The sequence below is a fragment of the Phalangium opilio genome, unplaced genomic scaffold, assembly GCF_054372755.1.
Source record: "Phalangium opilio isolate 3A_F unplaced genomic scaffold, DU_Popi_V2 ptg000003l_1, whole genome shotgun sequence".
In the NCBI taxonomy this organism is placed as follows: Eukaryota; Metazoa; Arthropoda; class Arachnida; order Opiliones; family Phalangiidae; genus Phalangium; species Phalangium opilio.
The window spans coordinates 4,016,750-4,032,785 of record NW_028324145.1 but is presented as its reverse complement, the minus strand read 5'-3'; the positions used below and the strand labels follow the sequence as shown (position 1 = coordinate 4,032,785).

At 41.2% G+C, this 16,036-nt stretch overlaps 1 protein-coding gene and 1 long non-coding RNA gene across 4 annotated transcripts; both read left to right on the top strand.

Moving 5' to 3' along the window:
- Positions 1–46: 46 nt before the first annotated feature.
- On the top strand, positions 47–5,113 carry LOC149717180 (disintegrin and metalloproteinase domain-containing protein 10-like). 2 transcript variants are annotated; one of them, XM_089835938.1, is made up of 8 exons: positions 47–169; positions 244–908; positions 997–1,325; positions 2,331–2,539; positions 2,657–2,871; positions 2,946–3,137; positions 3,408–3,589; positions 4,574–5,113. In XM_089835938.1, the coding sequence occupies exons 2-8, from the start codon at positions 474–476 to the stop codon at positions 5,025–5,027; spliced, it is 2,016 nt and encodes a 671-aa protein (XP_089692064.1). In that variant the 5' UTR covers positions 47–169; positions 244–473; the 3' UTR covers positions 5,028–5,113. The 2 variants fall into 2 exon arrangements, with proteins under 2 accessions (XP_089692064.1, XP_089692058.1); XM_089835932.1 differs by lacking the exon at positions 47–169 and having other exon boundaries at positions 192–908.
- Positions 5,114–7,267: 2,154 nt separating this feature from the next.
- Positions 7,268–11,677, top strand: LOC149717179 (uncharacterized). 2 transcript variants are annotated; one of them, XR_016365990.1, is made up of 5 exons: positions 7,268–7,406; positions 7,489–8,198; positions 8,282–8,475; positions 10,603–11,307; positions 11,376–11,676. It is a non-coding gene; the product is annotated as an uncharacterized LOC149717179 (long non-coding RNA). The 2 variants fall into 2 exon arrangements; XR_016365989.1 differs by lacking the exon at positions 7,268–7,406 and having other exon boundaries at positions 7,736–8,198; positions 10,603–10,822; positions 10,881–11,307; positions 11,376–11,677.
- The last annotated feature ends 4,359 nt before the right edge of the window (positions 11,678–16,036 follow it).

The window sequence follows — 16,036 nt, the reverse complement described above, 5'->3', positions numbered from 1 at the left end:
AACCTACCAATATGGCGGCGTAAATTATGTCACGAGACTCAGCTCCTCCTCCAACTGAAAGCTCTCTAAACTATAAAGGGTCTATGGCAGAGACTACGTAAACCGAGGCATGATCGTAAACCTCAAAATTGTCCAATTACCTGAATAAAGCTCATCAAGGCCCGAAAAGGTATCTATTTCCTATGTTGAGGATGCAATATTGAATTTTTATTACATTAAATACAAAACTACTTGAGTTTTTAGTTTAATATTCCGATAGACGATAACAAAGGAAAGACTCTTCTTTACTCGGTATATGTTGACTCTATACGTACACTCGTAGCATAGAGTGCGTGATCGAGTGGGCTATGCTCGTAGAGAGAACTGGAGTCTGGAGATAACTATTTGGCTTATGTCCAGCTTTTATCATTCACGTGGGACCCAGATTTCTTCGCGCGCTTTTTCAAAAATAATTTTCATAGTTGACCCTAAACATGGCAGTTAACAAGTTAGGTTTTCTTGTTCTGCTTATTATTCAAGTATTTTTTGCATCCGTCGAAGCCAACGAGAATGATAAAGACCTTGAAAATCTATGCTCGAAGTTAAACTTCAAAAATGGATGCCATCTTTCGTCCACGTTGACGAAGTCATCGGAATCTGATGAAAAGAAGTTTGTCGTTAGTCAAATCCAATTACGACATGGAACAGTTGGAAATGAACACGAACCAAAAAGTGAATTTACAGCCAAAAATAAAGGAGCGATATCGCACCTCGTTGATGCTATTTACCCAACATCTCAAAACCGATTGTGCTATATAAAAGTGATAGTCGACCACACATTTTACAATTACTATCAAAATCGGGGATTTACACTGGAAAACATTCTAAGATTAATTTTCGCGCCTATTGCTCGGTCGTTTCGGGAATTGGTATGCCAGTTTTTCTATTAAATTTTTTCTGACGTCAAATAATTCAATTATTCAATTTGTAATAATATTTTTCAATTATATTTCTCAGGACCTTAATGGTAATGACCGGAAAGATGGCTACCAAATAGCTTTAGGAGGGAATAAAGTGTTCCGTAACAAAGAAGCAGAGGATTATCCACTGAAGGACGAATTGCTCTCACCGATCGAGGTTCTAGAGAAACTGAGCCACTATGGAAAAGAGAAATCGTGTCTCACCGTCACGTTGATGTCCCGAGATTTCTCCCAGTACAACACTTTAGGAATGGGTTACGCCGCCAGTTCCAATCCAAAAGGACCAGATGGTGGCATCTGCTCTCAATTTCAATATTATCCAGGCAAAGGACAAATGCGTTTGAATAATATTTTTGTTACAAACAGGTATGTACCTGCATTTTTTAACATGATAAGCTTGCGAAAGTAGGGATAGAAGACCGACCCCCATTGAGCATAGCAAAGCAAACCTAACTTAAACCAGAAGGGGATAATGGAAGAAGGATGACACTCTGTATCCTCTTAATACTTTAGTTGTGTAACGTCATTCTTCCCAGGCTCACCCTTTTAGTTTGCTTTCCCGCTCATCAAACTACAAATGGGCATCGCACCGCAAGGTGAATTCTATAGTTGTTTGGCACTAAATCCCAAGCAATCATCCCACAAACCTCGTCTTGACGTGGGACAAAATGCACAAGCGCGTCTTGCCAAATATTTAAGCGCTAATAGAGTAATGATGAGGGAACTATTTATCGTGTATGTGATTCGGTTTAGTAACCTTGCTCTAAATGTTCCGATGTTGGGAAGAGTGACGTTACACTTACCTCGCTTTGTGGTACACTTCTCTCGAAGAGAAGTATTATATACTTCTGCTTAAACTAAGCTTAACACACTGTGGATACTCTAGGGGGCTCGGTTTGCCGTCCTATCCCCGGTATTAGGTGGAGTGCCAGAGACAGACAAAGCTGTTTGTCGATGGTCCCTGCAGGTCTCGTGCTAGGGACCTAATTTCGCTCGGCAGATGGGATATTAGGCTGGCCACCGGTCTTTTGACCGGGCATTGTCAGCTTAATAGGCACCTCCATCTGATGGGTTTTGCCGACGACCCTCTCTGTAGGTCGTGTCAGGAGAAGGAAGAAACATCCGCTCACGTACTTTGCGAGTGCGACTACTTCGCCTCGCTTAGATTGGAATATTTTGATTCACACACCCTGGAACCCTCGAGGGTCTCCTCTCTCACGGTGGAGCGAATTCTTCGCTACGCTGCAGCTACAGGCCTATTCAAGGCCTGATTACGAGGATGCACAATATGCCTTTGGCATCGGTGCTAGGGCGCGTACCCTCCTCAACAACAATAATAATAATGAGGTGGATATATTCTTAAATTTCCAGATTCGGCAAGGACTATATAAGTCTTCCAGGTCTGCAATCAGTTCTGTTCCATCTCATTGCTCAGAGTTTTGGGTCTGGGCATGATTCGATCGATGACCCAAGATGTAGCGGAAGCGAAAAACCATCAAAAGTCTATAGCGTCCCTTTGAACGGTTTGCACATAACAGAGTGCGACTTAATGCGAATGAACGCGGTTATTAGAAAAAAAGGTTTGTGGCTGAGAAATTTCTAGTTGGAATTATCGTTGAGCTTGTTTGGCCAACGTCGTATTTAGCGAAAGCAAATTTTAGACTTTGCAAAGAAAACTCTTGTTTCCGTTTATGTAGGATACTGTATGAGCGAAGAATATAACAAGTTAGCTTATTCATCGAACAAATGCGGAAATGGTGTTATTGACCGTGGAGAGTATTGCGACTGCGGTACGGAAGAGACGTGTCAATATATTGACAAATGTTGTGTGCCAAACGAATGCAGACTTAATTCGGCATTAGGATATGAATGTACCCCCCTCCTACATGACTGCTGTAACGACCTATGCCGGGTTTGTAATCCTTAAGTCAATAAACACTTTCACCATGCTTTCACCAAATGGGTTCATCATGATTTTCTTTTCAGATGGCCTCGCCGAACGACAGACAGGTTTGTGAGAAATGGAACGAATGTCGAACAACTACTCACTGTGATGGCCGCTACTACTGCCCTCCAGTTGACTGGGAACCAAAGAATCGTCATCCTTGCGAAGGCTCCTCAAGAACGTGTGACAAGGGTAGTTGCAATAGCACCATTTGCCAAGATTATAACCTGCAGGTACGTCTTCCGCTTTCTTGTCCCCTACGTCTATACGGGACTTACGAGGTTACCGCCCCCTTTTCGGAGAGTTGTTCAGCCAAGGCTACAGAGCGCGTTCGACGACAGGCAATGTCAGCCACTAACTAAAGGCCGCCGACAGGTTATGGCAGCGCCCACAGAAAACCTCTCGTAAATCCCGTATAATACCAGACAAACCATGCAGAATAGTTTTTCGAGCTGTAAATGTGTGCGTTGTTTCCTGCAACTAACTTCCCATTTCATACGCAGAACTGCGAATGCAATGAACCATTACACTTTCAATGCAGAGTTTGCTGTATTAAAGATGGTAAGTGTAGAAGCCATTCGGATTTGAATCTGCAATTTCCGCCGTGTCCATTATACCACGCCAACGCACCGCTACGCCGGGCAACTGGAAGCTCGTGCTTGAATGGTTTTGGTGTTTGCGATTTGTAAGTTAAATTTTCAGTACAATCATTTTCTTCTGGTACAATATATCATATGACCAAAAGTACAGAGATATAAAAACAAAAAGTACGCTTCATTAACAATTCCCTGCGTTTGGCGGTAGACGCCATATAAACTGGGATGCAAACTAGCCTCCGCTTGACGGCCTACAGGAACTAAACATTCAGGGAAGAGCTTAGTGACGTCATAGGTTTATAGAAAGTAGTACATGATGCTGGCGATCCAAACGTTAATTTCTGCTACTTTACGAACCTATTCGTAGCTTGTTCCCTGTGCCACGGTCGGAAAGGCAATCATACGCAGAGGGGGGTTGACACTATTCTGGGATATATTAGGGCTTCTCATATTACACGGCACGAGCAAGTTTCAACGAAATGTAGGCTACTTTTTGGTTTCATTCTATATACTTTTGACATATCTTTGATTTTTATAAATTCCATAACATTTTCGAGAAATTAATCGATTATCCAGTAATTTATGGATAAAGAATTTATAATGCCTAGCCCTATATGGGAGTGAGTTTGTATAATATCTATTTATTGACGCCAACGTTGCGCAACTAGTGTAACCGCCCACTTTATGAAGTATCATACATTCATAGTAGAAACGGGATGATAAAGTGTCCTTTAGTCGCTTCTACTGTTTCATGGTCTATAAAACTAGTGGCGGTAGAGAGGGCTGTAGACTGTGTATCCCTCCCTCTGGACGCGCTGTTGTAAGAGGAGATACTGTACGCGCCCAATAGGGGGATGGCACTGAGCTAAGAGATAAAAGGATGTGACGTTTGCATACGTAGTACTGCCATTACTCTATGCAGCGCGACAGACATCAAGTTTGAACCCTGTTTAAGTTAATATTAAAAGATACTTTTAGTGAAGTAACCAAACATGCTTCGCAAGCTAAACGCTGTTAGTTCGTTACTAACACACAGATTAAACTGTTTTTTTTTCTTTTTATAATTGTTATAGACGCGGAAAATGTAAAATGCATTCTGACAATCCGTTTGTCGACCGAGGTACGGGCTTCCTTCGCACAGGAGATTATCGGAGCTTTTGGAAAAACTATTGGTTTTACATTCTTCTCGCTGTTCTATCAATATATCTTATTTACGCTTGTATCCGAGATTTTATACGTGAACGGCGGATTATGAAAAAAGTTGTTAGGTTCGAACGAGTGGTAGCGAATTCCCGCAAAAAATTTATCGTAGCGCCGCATTATTGGAACGAAAGGGTTCTGAACAACGCTAGTCGACTAGCCGCGCTGTTTCCTCGAGCTCCGGTACAAGATATTGTCGATGTCTGTAACCAAATGGAACCTCTTGACGATTCAATATTCGAAAAAAAGTCTGTTCAAAAGCTTCTTGAACAAGGACATTTCATTAGGACAAAATTTTCGCCTTTGAAACCCCTTAACTCTGTTTAAAAAAACTTATTCTTAATAAATTTCAATCTTCCTTTGAAACGAGAAACAAAATGTAAGCTTAAATAAAAAATTTCGAAAGCAAACTACGTGATGAGGCTTTTTTACCTACATCGTATGATGTATATCTAATGACGGTGGTATTAGTTTGACTTGCTCTGTTGTTGTTGTTGGCGTAGTGTCAGACTACTACTGCCTTTGGCAGTACTAAAACATGGATGAAGGATGCGCGTGAAAAACACTCGACGCTCAACAGGATGTGCAACTCCCTATAATAAAAAGTAGACAAGTCGATACTAGCGCCGCCTGGCTATCAGCGTTGGAAAGCCTCGTGGGAAAAATAAAAAATACTGGACATGAGAAAAAAACACGCGCTACCGTCAGGATTGGAAATAAGGTGGATTTTGTTAGTGGTTAATTAGTTTTACCTCAAGAAACCAAGGAACGCTTTTGCTGTAACGTATGAAGCTACCGCACATCTCGGGGAAACTAACCTTAGTATTATCAGAAGTATTATTGACCATTGTCATTGCTGGATGGAAGACTCGCATCTCTTGCGATTGCACCATTTTATGTGGAGTTTCTGATAGTGTTTTGACGTGTATTCCAACCAGATTATTCTTACAGGACACCCTATTTAAGGGGCGGCTAAACCTATAGTATCTTCTTTCTTCGTACTATTTTTATTTTACCAATTTTCTTATTAAGAACCATAGATATGTTAAAAGGGTAGATACACAATTCAATGGGAGGTCGACGTGGAAGGGGCAACGAGCAGACAGCCGCTATTTTCTGGGGGTAGCCGTATAAAACGCCATCTATCGGGAACTTTCGAAACTAAATTAAAGGATGAGCTTAGAGTAGTGGCACTCTATGTTAACCCCCTATAGGGCATAATAAGTCAAACCCTCGGAGATGCCATTGCTCCATTTTATACGAGCTAAGAGCAGAAAAACGTATTTTATAAATTTTACACCTGTAAAATCGTTTAAAAAACACTTGGAACTTGTATTTCTACTTACTTTCGAGGAAATACCACCGTTTTCTGACGGTAAGAGTCTTTTTTTATACATTTATTAGTAATAAAAACATTTAAGGCGAGCTAAGCCTTGGTCTTGTAAAACACGGCAGATTAGTGATAAGCGTTGTTTTCAGCGTTGAAAAACGTTATTTTATCATGTTAAAAAAACGTTAGCAACGTTTTAAGGTACTGATATTTAAATATCCGGACATTAAACTGTTACACATTCTTAAAATAAGAGTCGATAATGGTGCCCACCATAACAAACTTTGATAAGTGTGTGTCTCTATATTTAAAGGCATAAAACAAAATATAACATAAACGTTTTTATTTACTTATTTATGTAACAATCATGGCTTCAACTCATGTTTGCTGCGTTCAAACTGTAGGTGTAAAGAACGTTTTCTTTCTTAGCACAACTTTCCGAAAGAGACTGCCACTAGAAAGAAGTGGATTAATTCTATAACATTAGCTGTAGGACCTCTGTCCACTGATATCTCCAGTTTACGGATTTGTTCAAAACATTTTACAAAATCAGATTTCTTTCCCACCACTGGAAAGAGACTACGTAGAGCGCTCAAACCGTACGGTTCGCGATTCCATCCTAATTTGGAGATCAAATTAATGTAACCGATGAAATTATCCCTAAACTGACTCTCCGTAATTTGACTCTCGAGCAACAATCTGAAGCATTAGAAGAAATGGGAGCGTTGTCCTTTGATCATGGATTGAAGCATGAACCCGCTGCTTTTTCAAATATTCAGGCAACACATCAATACCCAGTGTCACACCTCTGATTGTTAATCCACAATTTTGCTTCCTTGGGGCAAGCCCCGATTGCCTTATACTGGTTGAGGACCAGCTGTACTTAGTGGAGATCAAATGCCCTTACACTATTTTCAAGAATAAAGAAACTATCAGAGGAAAAGCAGCTTCGGGTAACTTTTACCTTTACATTGACGAAGAAACGGATGAACTGGAATGTCTATCATCAGATTCAGGGTCAGCTTTTCGTGTGTAACGTACCCGTATGCTTTTGGGCAGTATTTGTGCCACCCGATAACATCAAAATCTTGATGATAGTGAAAGACAACCAATTCATCAATGATACCTTGCTTCCAAAATTATCCTCTAAATATTTCATTAGTCTCCTAGGCCTACCTCATTTTGCCATAGAAATGTTCGAATAGCCTAAAAAATAAATTTTCCAAGTCACAAAAGTACAGCCTCTTTTCTCTATGTGCAAATCAAATCTACATTATGGCCATGACCAAGGCTTAGCTCGCCTTAAATGTTTTTATTACTAATAAATGTATAAAAAAAGACTCTTACCTTCAGAAAACGGTGGTATTTCCTCGAAAGTAAGTAGAAATACAAGTTCCAAGTGTTTTTTAAACGATTTTACAGGTGTAAAATTTGTAAAATACGTTTTTCTGCTCTTAGCTCGTATAAAATGGAGTAATGGCATCTCCGAGGGTTTGACTTATTATGCCCTATAGGGGGTTAACATAGAGTGCCACTACTCTAAGCTCATCCCTTAATTTAGTTTCGAAAGTTCCCGATAGATGGCGTTTTATACGGCTACCCCCAGAAAATAGCGGCTGTCTGCTCGTTGCCCCTTCCACGTTTTTTTCGTTAAGCCTAAGCCAGCGAAGTGGATCTAGACCCTTTATAGTTTTACTATATCTATGTTAAGAACAGGAATAATTAGGCCAAAAACAAACAAAGATTTTGGAATATATTACACATTTCATTTCAGAACTTTTGATCAACGTAAAACTGGGTCCCTGTAAAATGAATTAACTTTCATAGGAATTATGATTTCAGATTTCGACTTATTAGACACACATGTTTATAGGGTGGTTTTTCCAGCTATAGCCTAGGAATCCATAAACTCCAGTACCACTTTTCAAAAGTGGAGAAAAGTGTTTTGGGCTGTTTAGAAGACATTATTAAATTATAATTAACTAAATTATTAATTATATTAGAAAATAGAAACAGTAAAATTGAAACGCACGCTCCCGCCATATTTTGAAGTCTGCCTAACTTCAGGAGCGCCATCTAGCGGTCCGTGTTTGCAGGCAATAAGCCTATTCATTTGGGACGTTTGCGGTGCAAACTTGCGGCAGCGTTTTTCTGCGCGATCTTTGCTGGTAAATATTTTGATTTTATTTATGTTTTAAGGGTTACTTTGCATTAAATACCAATGTTTTATCGCAACCGATCGGAAATTAAGCGTCGCAAGTGGAAAATTTATGCTTAACCGTGCCAAATACGTTTGTTAATTACGACCAAGGCTTAGGGGCCCACGTTCACGTTGCGGTTCGCAGTGCGGGTGTTACTACGACCAAGGCTTAGTATCCTATGTCTTTTGGGAAGTTGACTTGAAGCTGTTGCCCATTTCAATGGTGGCTACAGAGATCTTTCCAGGTAAATATTTTATTTATATATTAAGGGTTAATTTAGATTAAATACCAAAGTTTTATCGCAACCAAATGGAAATGAAGCGTTACCCCCATTCCGCTATCGATATTAAGTATCTAGACAATATCCAGGGTTGTCTCTCCACACCAAATCCCAACTAGACTCCGACACCTACCAAGGGAATTACAACTTTCCATTCTTGGTTGGTCCAATGGTTGGTCTTCCCTAACAACGCGTCGCAAATATTTTGACCTTTTAAGCTAGTTCAAAATCTTAAACTCCCCCAATCAAACTTATTTTTCTGATGCCCCCTCTATCGCTCCCACAAGGGGTCATGGTAAAAACTTATTATTCCACCGATATGCCCGTAAAGACCGAATGTAGGACATAATCCCCCCATTTAAGAAGAAAAGGACATAATCCCCTTAGGTAGGAGACAAAATCCCCCGGACAATTTCGTCCCGAATGGATGCCGAAGACAAAATACACCCAGCCTAAGGACAAATTCCCCCCAGCCCCAGAACAAATTTCCCCCAGCCCCAGAACAAATTTCCCCCAAACTGTGTTTACGACAAAATACCCTAGAGAACGATTTCAATTTATACATCAATTCATGCGTTTAATAATTATATTCTTTAATATTGAAAGTAGATTTTCTTAATTCCAAGCCAAATTATTTCCGATGCAGTTGTATACAGAACTGTTGTATGTCAACCCAGCCCAACCTAACCTAACCAAACCTAATCTAACCAAACCTAACATAACCTAACTGGGGATTATGACCGGGGAATTTTGTCTAGAGCGTAGGGGAATTTTGTTTAGAGCGTAGGGGGATTTTGACTAGAGAGTGGGGGATTTTGTCTACAGAGTGGGGGGATTTTGTCTTGATAGTGGGGGGATTTTGTACTCTTAACTTGCATGGGGGGAAAATGACCGGGGGATTTTGTCTTGAGAGAGGGGGTATTTTGTACGTTTTTAAAAATGGGGGGATTATGACCGGGGGTCTTTTGTCTTGGGGGTATTTAGTCTGTATACCGTAAAGACCAGCTTAAGCACTCCTTTATTCGTAGATCGGTCCCCATTTGGAATTCACTTCCCTCTGAGATTGTATCATTAAAATCTATTGCCCAATTTAAGTCAGCACTGAAACAGTACCTCAAACTATACGTATGTGCCTTTATGTTCTTCGGAGCTGTAATGTTTACTCATAAACCCTAGCTCGACATTCCCCCACAGGAGCAAAGAGAAAAGTTAACCATACAAAATAGGTTTGTTAATTACGACCTTTGTTTGTAGAAAACGTAGCTTTAGTTTATTTTGGGGAGTTGTGGTAAAATGGAATACTGTATTCGTGATTCACATTTGTGTTGGGGGCATATTGAGTTCCCCATCCAACCATACTAAAATCTTGGGGATCTAGCAAATAGGAGCTAAGTAATTGAGGAAAGTATTTATAAACATACCCCCCTCCATAGGAATATCATTGCACCCAACTTTGGAGGCTCATAACTCTGGTTCTACTAGAGATACGGAAATGTCCTTTGAGTATGTTGAAGTCCTATTTGACCCCCCCCCAATCCAACCATACTTGGGATTAAGACAAACAGGGGCCGAGTAACGATGTGAAACGTTCACAAAAGTACCCGCCTCCAAAGGAATAGCATTGCACCCATTTTTGGTGGCTCATAATTCTGGTTCTATCCTACTACAAATACGGGGATGTCCTTTGAGTATGTTATAGTCCTATTTGCCCCATCCAACCATACTAAAAACTTGCGGATCGGTTAAACAGGGCCCAAGTAATTGAGGAAAGTATTTATAAACATACCCCCCTCCATAGGAATATCATTGCACCCAACTTTAGTGGTTCATAACTCTGGTTCTACTAGAGATGCCCTTTGAGTATGTTTTAGTCAGGGCCGGATTAAAGGGGGCGAGGGGGTAATGGCCCAGGGGTGCAACGCTTGTTGGGGGCACATTGCGTTAAACTATTCCCCCCTTAGCAACATTTGCTGTTCCTATTTTTTTCGACTTAAGGGGGCGGGCATTATCCCGGCCCTGAAAATACTTGGGCCATTTAAGTTGATTATAATTTTAATCTGTATTTGATTGTTTGAATTTTATTTTTTATAGCTACCATCTGTTTCCAAAGGAGAAATTCATGTTGGATTCTAGAATCAATAACTATTTTTTTGGCAAAAGGCACCCAAGATTAGTCAGGTCAATGAAACCATTACAATCCCCTTCTTAATTGAGGTCTACACTAAGTGTCACTTTGATTTTATCCGTTGAAAGGGAATCTCATTACCAAAACTATTAAGACAGCCTGTGAGACATTTAGGCAATTATTAGGGTATTTAGTTTATTATTTATTGTGTCCTTTAATTTTTAGGGATTTTTCTTTTCGCCAGGACATAAATAAAATCTTACTTATGGAATAGGTGAACACTGGTCCTAGCCCTCCCTTTTAAGAATAATGAACGCGTAATCAGGATTTCAAGGGTGAGATTACCTTTGCGGTATTAAGGTATCTAGTTTATGGTTTTAATTATAAATATTTTTAGGGGAAAAGCGTTTGGCAACTCCTTGAGTGAGTTTTGTAGGATTTAAATAAATTTACGATTTATGTTTAAGGTAGAAGGTTGCTTATACGCTTTTTCCTTTAAAAGTAAACACGATTTTAAGCGGGGTTTAAGGCGAGGCTTAGCTTTTTACGGTATTCTTTCCCTATTACTGTTACGAGTGTGCCTTTTATGCCAAAAAAATAGTCATTTGTCTTATGCCTGAACATTTTGCGTTACGTCTAGCGAAAATACTCGAGTGGATTTTCGTATTAAGGTAATTAATTTCAAGTTATTCGTGTGCCTTTTTCCAAATAATAATTCGAATTTTTCTTGCGGTGGAAGAAGTGGACGACAGCGAGTGGACTCTCATTGGAAATCCCATGCTAAGGACGAAGTTTCCTGGTTTTGTGGGCTCCACAGCGGGCTTTAGTTTAAATTTAATAATTCCCGAGTCAAACAGGGACTTGTTAAATTTAAATTGGGCCCGCAAGCCTGACGTGGGGGGGGGGTTGAGTAAGTATAGCTTAAAGTTTCGATACTAGACTCTTTTTAAAAAAATCAATCGATTTACTTATAACCATTTTTTGATCTATTTCTGCCTATTTTTTGATTTTTTTATAAATTTTTAGTAAAATAATTTTTTTTTTAAAAATTTCTAATGTATATTTTTTTCACTTTTTAAGTAAAAAGCATAAAAAAGGGGTCAAAAAAACTCCCCAAGTGTTGTCTTAAAAAAATTGAAACCAAGTCTAGTATCTAAAAAAAGTCAAGAAAAAAGAACGAGGTTTAAGGCGAAATTTATTCAATAAGAAACAAAAAACCAAGTGTTTACAAAAATTTCGAACAAAAAAAATATTAAAGAGTTTTGTAAGTTAAAGTTTGAACGCAAAAAAATAAGTAGTTACAAATAAAATTTACAAGCAAAAAAATTAAGTTAAGTGGTTACATGAAAAAATTGCGAGTAAAAAAGATGTATTTTGTGTCTTCTAGCTTCGATGATTTTCTCCGTATCTTCGAGTTAATGTTGAGAGAGATAGCACGTCCGGAAGAAGACATCGAGTAGCGGAACCCAACAAAGAATTGTCATCAGGAATGATACGTAGCAAGTCCAGAACAGCGGAAATCATCGTGCATCGTCAATCCAACAAAGGATGTCATCAGGAATGATAAGTCATCTGGAATGATCCGTCTAGAAATGACCAGCGACAGAAAAATCCAAGAATATCAGCTGCATCTATAATTGAAAACCTATTAATAAACCATCTTAAACTATTGCCTACTTTTGGGCCCAACAAAATGGATTTAAATAATGTAAGAAAAAAACTCCTAAACTAATTTAAGGAAAACCTTGATTATGAAAATAATTTAAAATATTCCCTAATTTAATTTAAGGAAAACAGGCCTTTCAAAACTATTCCCACAGATAGACCCCGTAAATAACTAGAATTAAATGGGACAAGGCTTAATTAGGCTTAGGGCAACGGTCCTCTTGTCCTAAAATGATCTCTGCGGGACTTGATTTTCGAAAATCTGTCGCTCTAGCTCTAAATTAATTAATAATAGCCCCTAAACTAATTTTAGGAAAACCTGCTATTTATTTTAAAACTATTCCCACAGACAGTATCCGTAAAATAACTAGAGTTTAAAAATACACGGCTCAATTTAGGCTTACGGTCCTCTTGTTTTAAAATTTTCTCTTGGAGGGACCTGATTTCCGAAAATCTGTCGCGTTATCTCCAAATTAATTACGTACCCCGTTTAATAGATTATAATAATAGCCCCTAAACTAATTATTTAGGGATTCTCTCTTGTCCAACATCTCGTTGTAAAATATTATTTGTTTTACTTGATTTTTAATAAATAAATAAATAAAATTCACTAACATTTAACACTACCTAATTAATTTAAATACTTGAAATAAAGTAAATAAGGTTTTTCCAAGCGACTTTCCTCGACCGCTTCCACGCAACGAATGAACCGGCTGACCGCTTAACTTCCAACTAAGTAAATTTCCAACGTCGGGGGGCGCTAAAAGCCCCTATGCGCGGTCTCTGGTGCGATATATCCCAGGCGCGAGATCCAAATGGCCGAACACCGCTAGGCATAAATGAATGAACGCTGGGCCTGATCTGACGTCAAATCACGTGACTTATCACGTCAGTCGACGTGACCAATGACGTCAGCTGATACCCCCTGCCGTTACCCCCTGCTGTGATCCCCTGCTGTTTCAATACTATTACCCCCTGCTGTTTATATACTGTTACCCCCTGCTGTTTATATACTGTTACCCCCTGCTGTTTATATACTGTTACCCCCTGCTGGGACCCCCTGCTGTTACCCCCTGCTATGACCCTCTGCTGTTTCCATACTGTGACCCCCTGCTGTGACCCCCTGCTGGGACCCCCTGCTGTGACCCCCTGCTGCGAACCCCTGCGGTGACCCCCTTGCTGTTACCCCCTGCTGTGACCCCCTGCTGCGACCCCCTGCTGTGATCCCCTGCTGGGACCCTCTGCTGTTACCCCCTGCTGTTACCCCCTGCTGGGACCCCCTGCTGTTTCCATACTATTACCCCCTGCTGGGACCCCCTGCTGTTTCCATACTAATACCCCCTGCTGTGACCCCCTGCTGTGGCCCCCTGCTGTTACCCCCTGCTGGGACCCCCTGCTGTTTCCATACTATTACCCCCTGCTGTGACCCCCTGCTGTTACCCCCTGCTGTGACTCCCTGCTGTTACCCCCTGCTGTGACCCCCTGCTGGGACCCCCTGCTGTGACCCCCCGCTGGGACCCCCGCTGTTACCCCCTGCTGTTTCCATACTGTTACCCCCTGCTGTGACTCCCTGCTGTGACTCCCTGCTGGGACCCCCTGCTGGGACCCCCTGCTGTTTCCATACTATTACCCCCTGCTGGGACCCCCTGCTGTTACCCCCTGCTGTGACCCCCTTCTGTTTCCATACTATTACCCCCCGCTGGGACCCCCTGCTGTTACCCCCTGCTGTCACAGCAGGGGGTCCCAGCATGGGTTAACAGTATGGAAACAGCAGGGGGTAACAGCAGGGGGTCACAGCAGGGGGTCCCTGCAGGGGGTAACAGCAGGGGGTAACAGTATGGAAACAGCAGGGGGTAACAGCAGGGGGTAATAGTATGGAAACAGCAGGGGGTCCCAGCAGGGGGTAACAGTATGGAAACAGCAGGGGGTAACAGCAGGGGGCCACAGCAGGGGGTAATAGTATGGAAACAGCAGGGGGTCCCAGCAGGGGGTAATAGTATGGAAGCAGCAGGGGGTCGCAGCAGGGGGTAACAGCAGGGGGTCACAGCAGGGGGTCCCAGCAGGGAGTCACAGCAGGGGGTCCCAGCATGGGTTAACAGTATGGAAACAGCAGGGGGTAACAGCAGGGGGTCACAGCAGGGGGTCCCTGCAGGGGGTAACAGCAGGGGGTAACAGTATGGAAACAGCAGGGGGTAACAGCAGGGGGTAATAGTATGGAAACAGCAGGGGGTCCCAGCAGGGGGTAACAGTATGGAAACAGCAGGGGGTAACAGCAGGGGGCCACAGCAGGGGGTAATAGTATGGAAACAGCAGGGGGTCCCAGCAGGGGGTAATAGTATGGAAGCAGCAGGGGGTCGCAGCAGGGGGTAACAGCAGGGGGTCACAGCAGGGGGTCCCAGCAGGGAGTCACAGCAGGGGGTAACAGTATGGAAACAGCAGGGGGTAACAGCAGGGGTCCCAGCAGGGGGTAATAGTATGGAAACAGCAGGGGGTCCCAGCAGGGGGTAATAGTATGGAAACAGCAGGGGGTCACAGCAGGGGGTAACAGTATATAAACAGCAGGGGGTAATAGTATTGAAACAGCAGGGGATCACAGCAGGGGGTAACGGCAGGGGGTATCAGCTGACGTCATTGGTCACGTCGACTGACGTGATAAGTCACGTGATTTGACGTCAGATCAGGCCCAGCGTTCATTCATTTATGCCTAGCGGTGTTCGGCCATTTGGATCTCGCGCCTGGGATATGGCGCACCAGAGACCGCGCATAGGAGCTTTTAGCGCCCCCCTACGTTTCAAATTTACTTAGTTGGAAGTTAAGCGGTCAGCCGGTTCATTCGTTGCGTGGAAGCGGTCGAGGAAAGTCGCTTGGAAAAACCTTATTTACTTTATTTCAAGTATTTAAATTAATTAGGTAGTGTTAAATGTTAGTGAATTTTATTTATTTACTTATTAAAAATCAAGTAAAACAAATAATATTTTACAAGAGAGAATCCCTAAATAATTAGTTTAGGGGCTATTATTATAATCTATTAAACGGGGTACGTAATTAATTTGGAGATAACGCGACAGATTTTCGGAAATCAGGTCCCTCCAAGAGAAAATTTTAAAACACGAGGACCGTAAGCCTAAATTGAGCCGTGTCTTATTAAACTCTAGTTATTTTACGGATACTGTCTGTGGGAAGTTTTAAAATAAACGGAAGGTTTTCCTAAAATTAGTTTAGGGGCTATTATTAATTAATTTAGAGCTAAAGCGACCGATTTTCGAAAATCAAGTCCCGCAGAGATCATTTTAAGACACGAGGACCGTTGCCTAAGCCTAATTAAGCCTTGTTCCATTTAATTCTAGTTATTTACGGGGTCTATCTTTGGGAATAGTTTTAAAATAAATAGCAGGTTTTCCTAAAATTAGTTTAGGGGCTATTATTAATTAATTTAGAGCTAGAGCGACAGATTTTCGAAAATCAAGTCCCGCAGAGATCATTTTAGGACAAGAGGACCGTTGCCCTAAGCCTAATTAAGCCTTGTCCCATTTAATTCTAGTTATTTACGGGGTCTATCTGTGGGAATAGTTTTGAAAGGCCTGTTTTCCTTAAATTAAATTAGGGAATATTTTAAATTATTTTCATAATCAAGGTTTTCCTTAAATTAGTTTAGGGGTTTTTTTCTTACATTATTTAAATCCATTTTTTTGGGCCCAAAAGTAGGCAATAGTTTAAGATGGTTTATTAATAGGT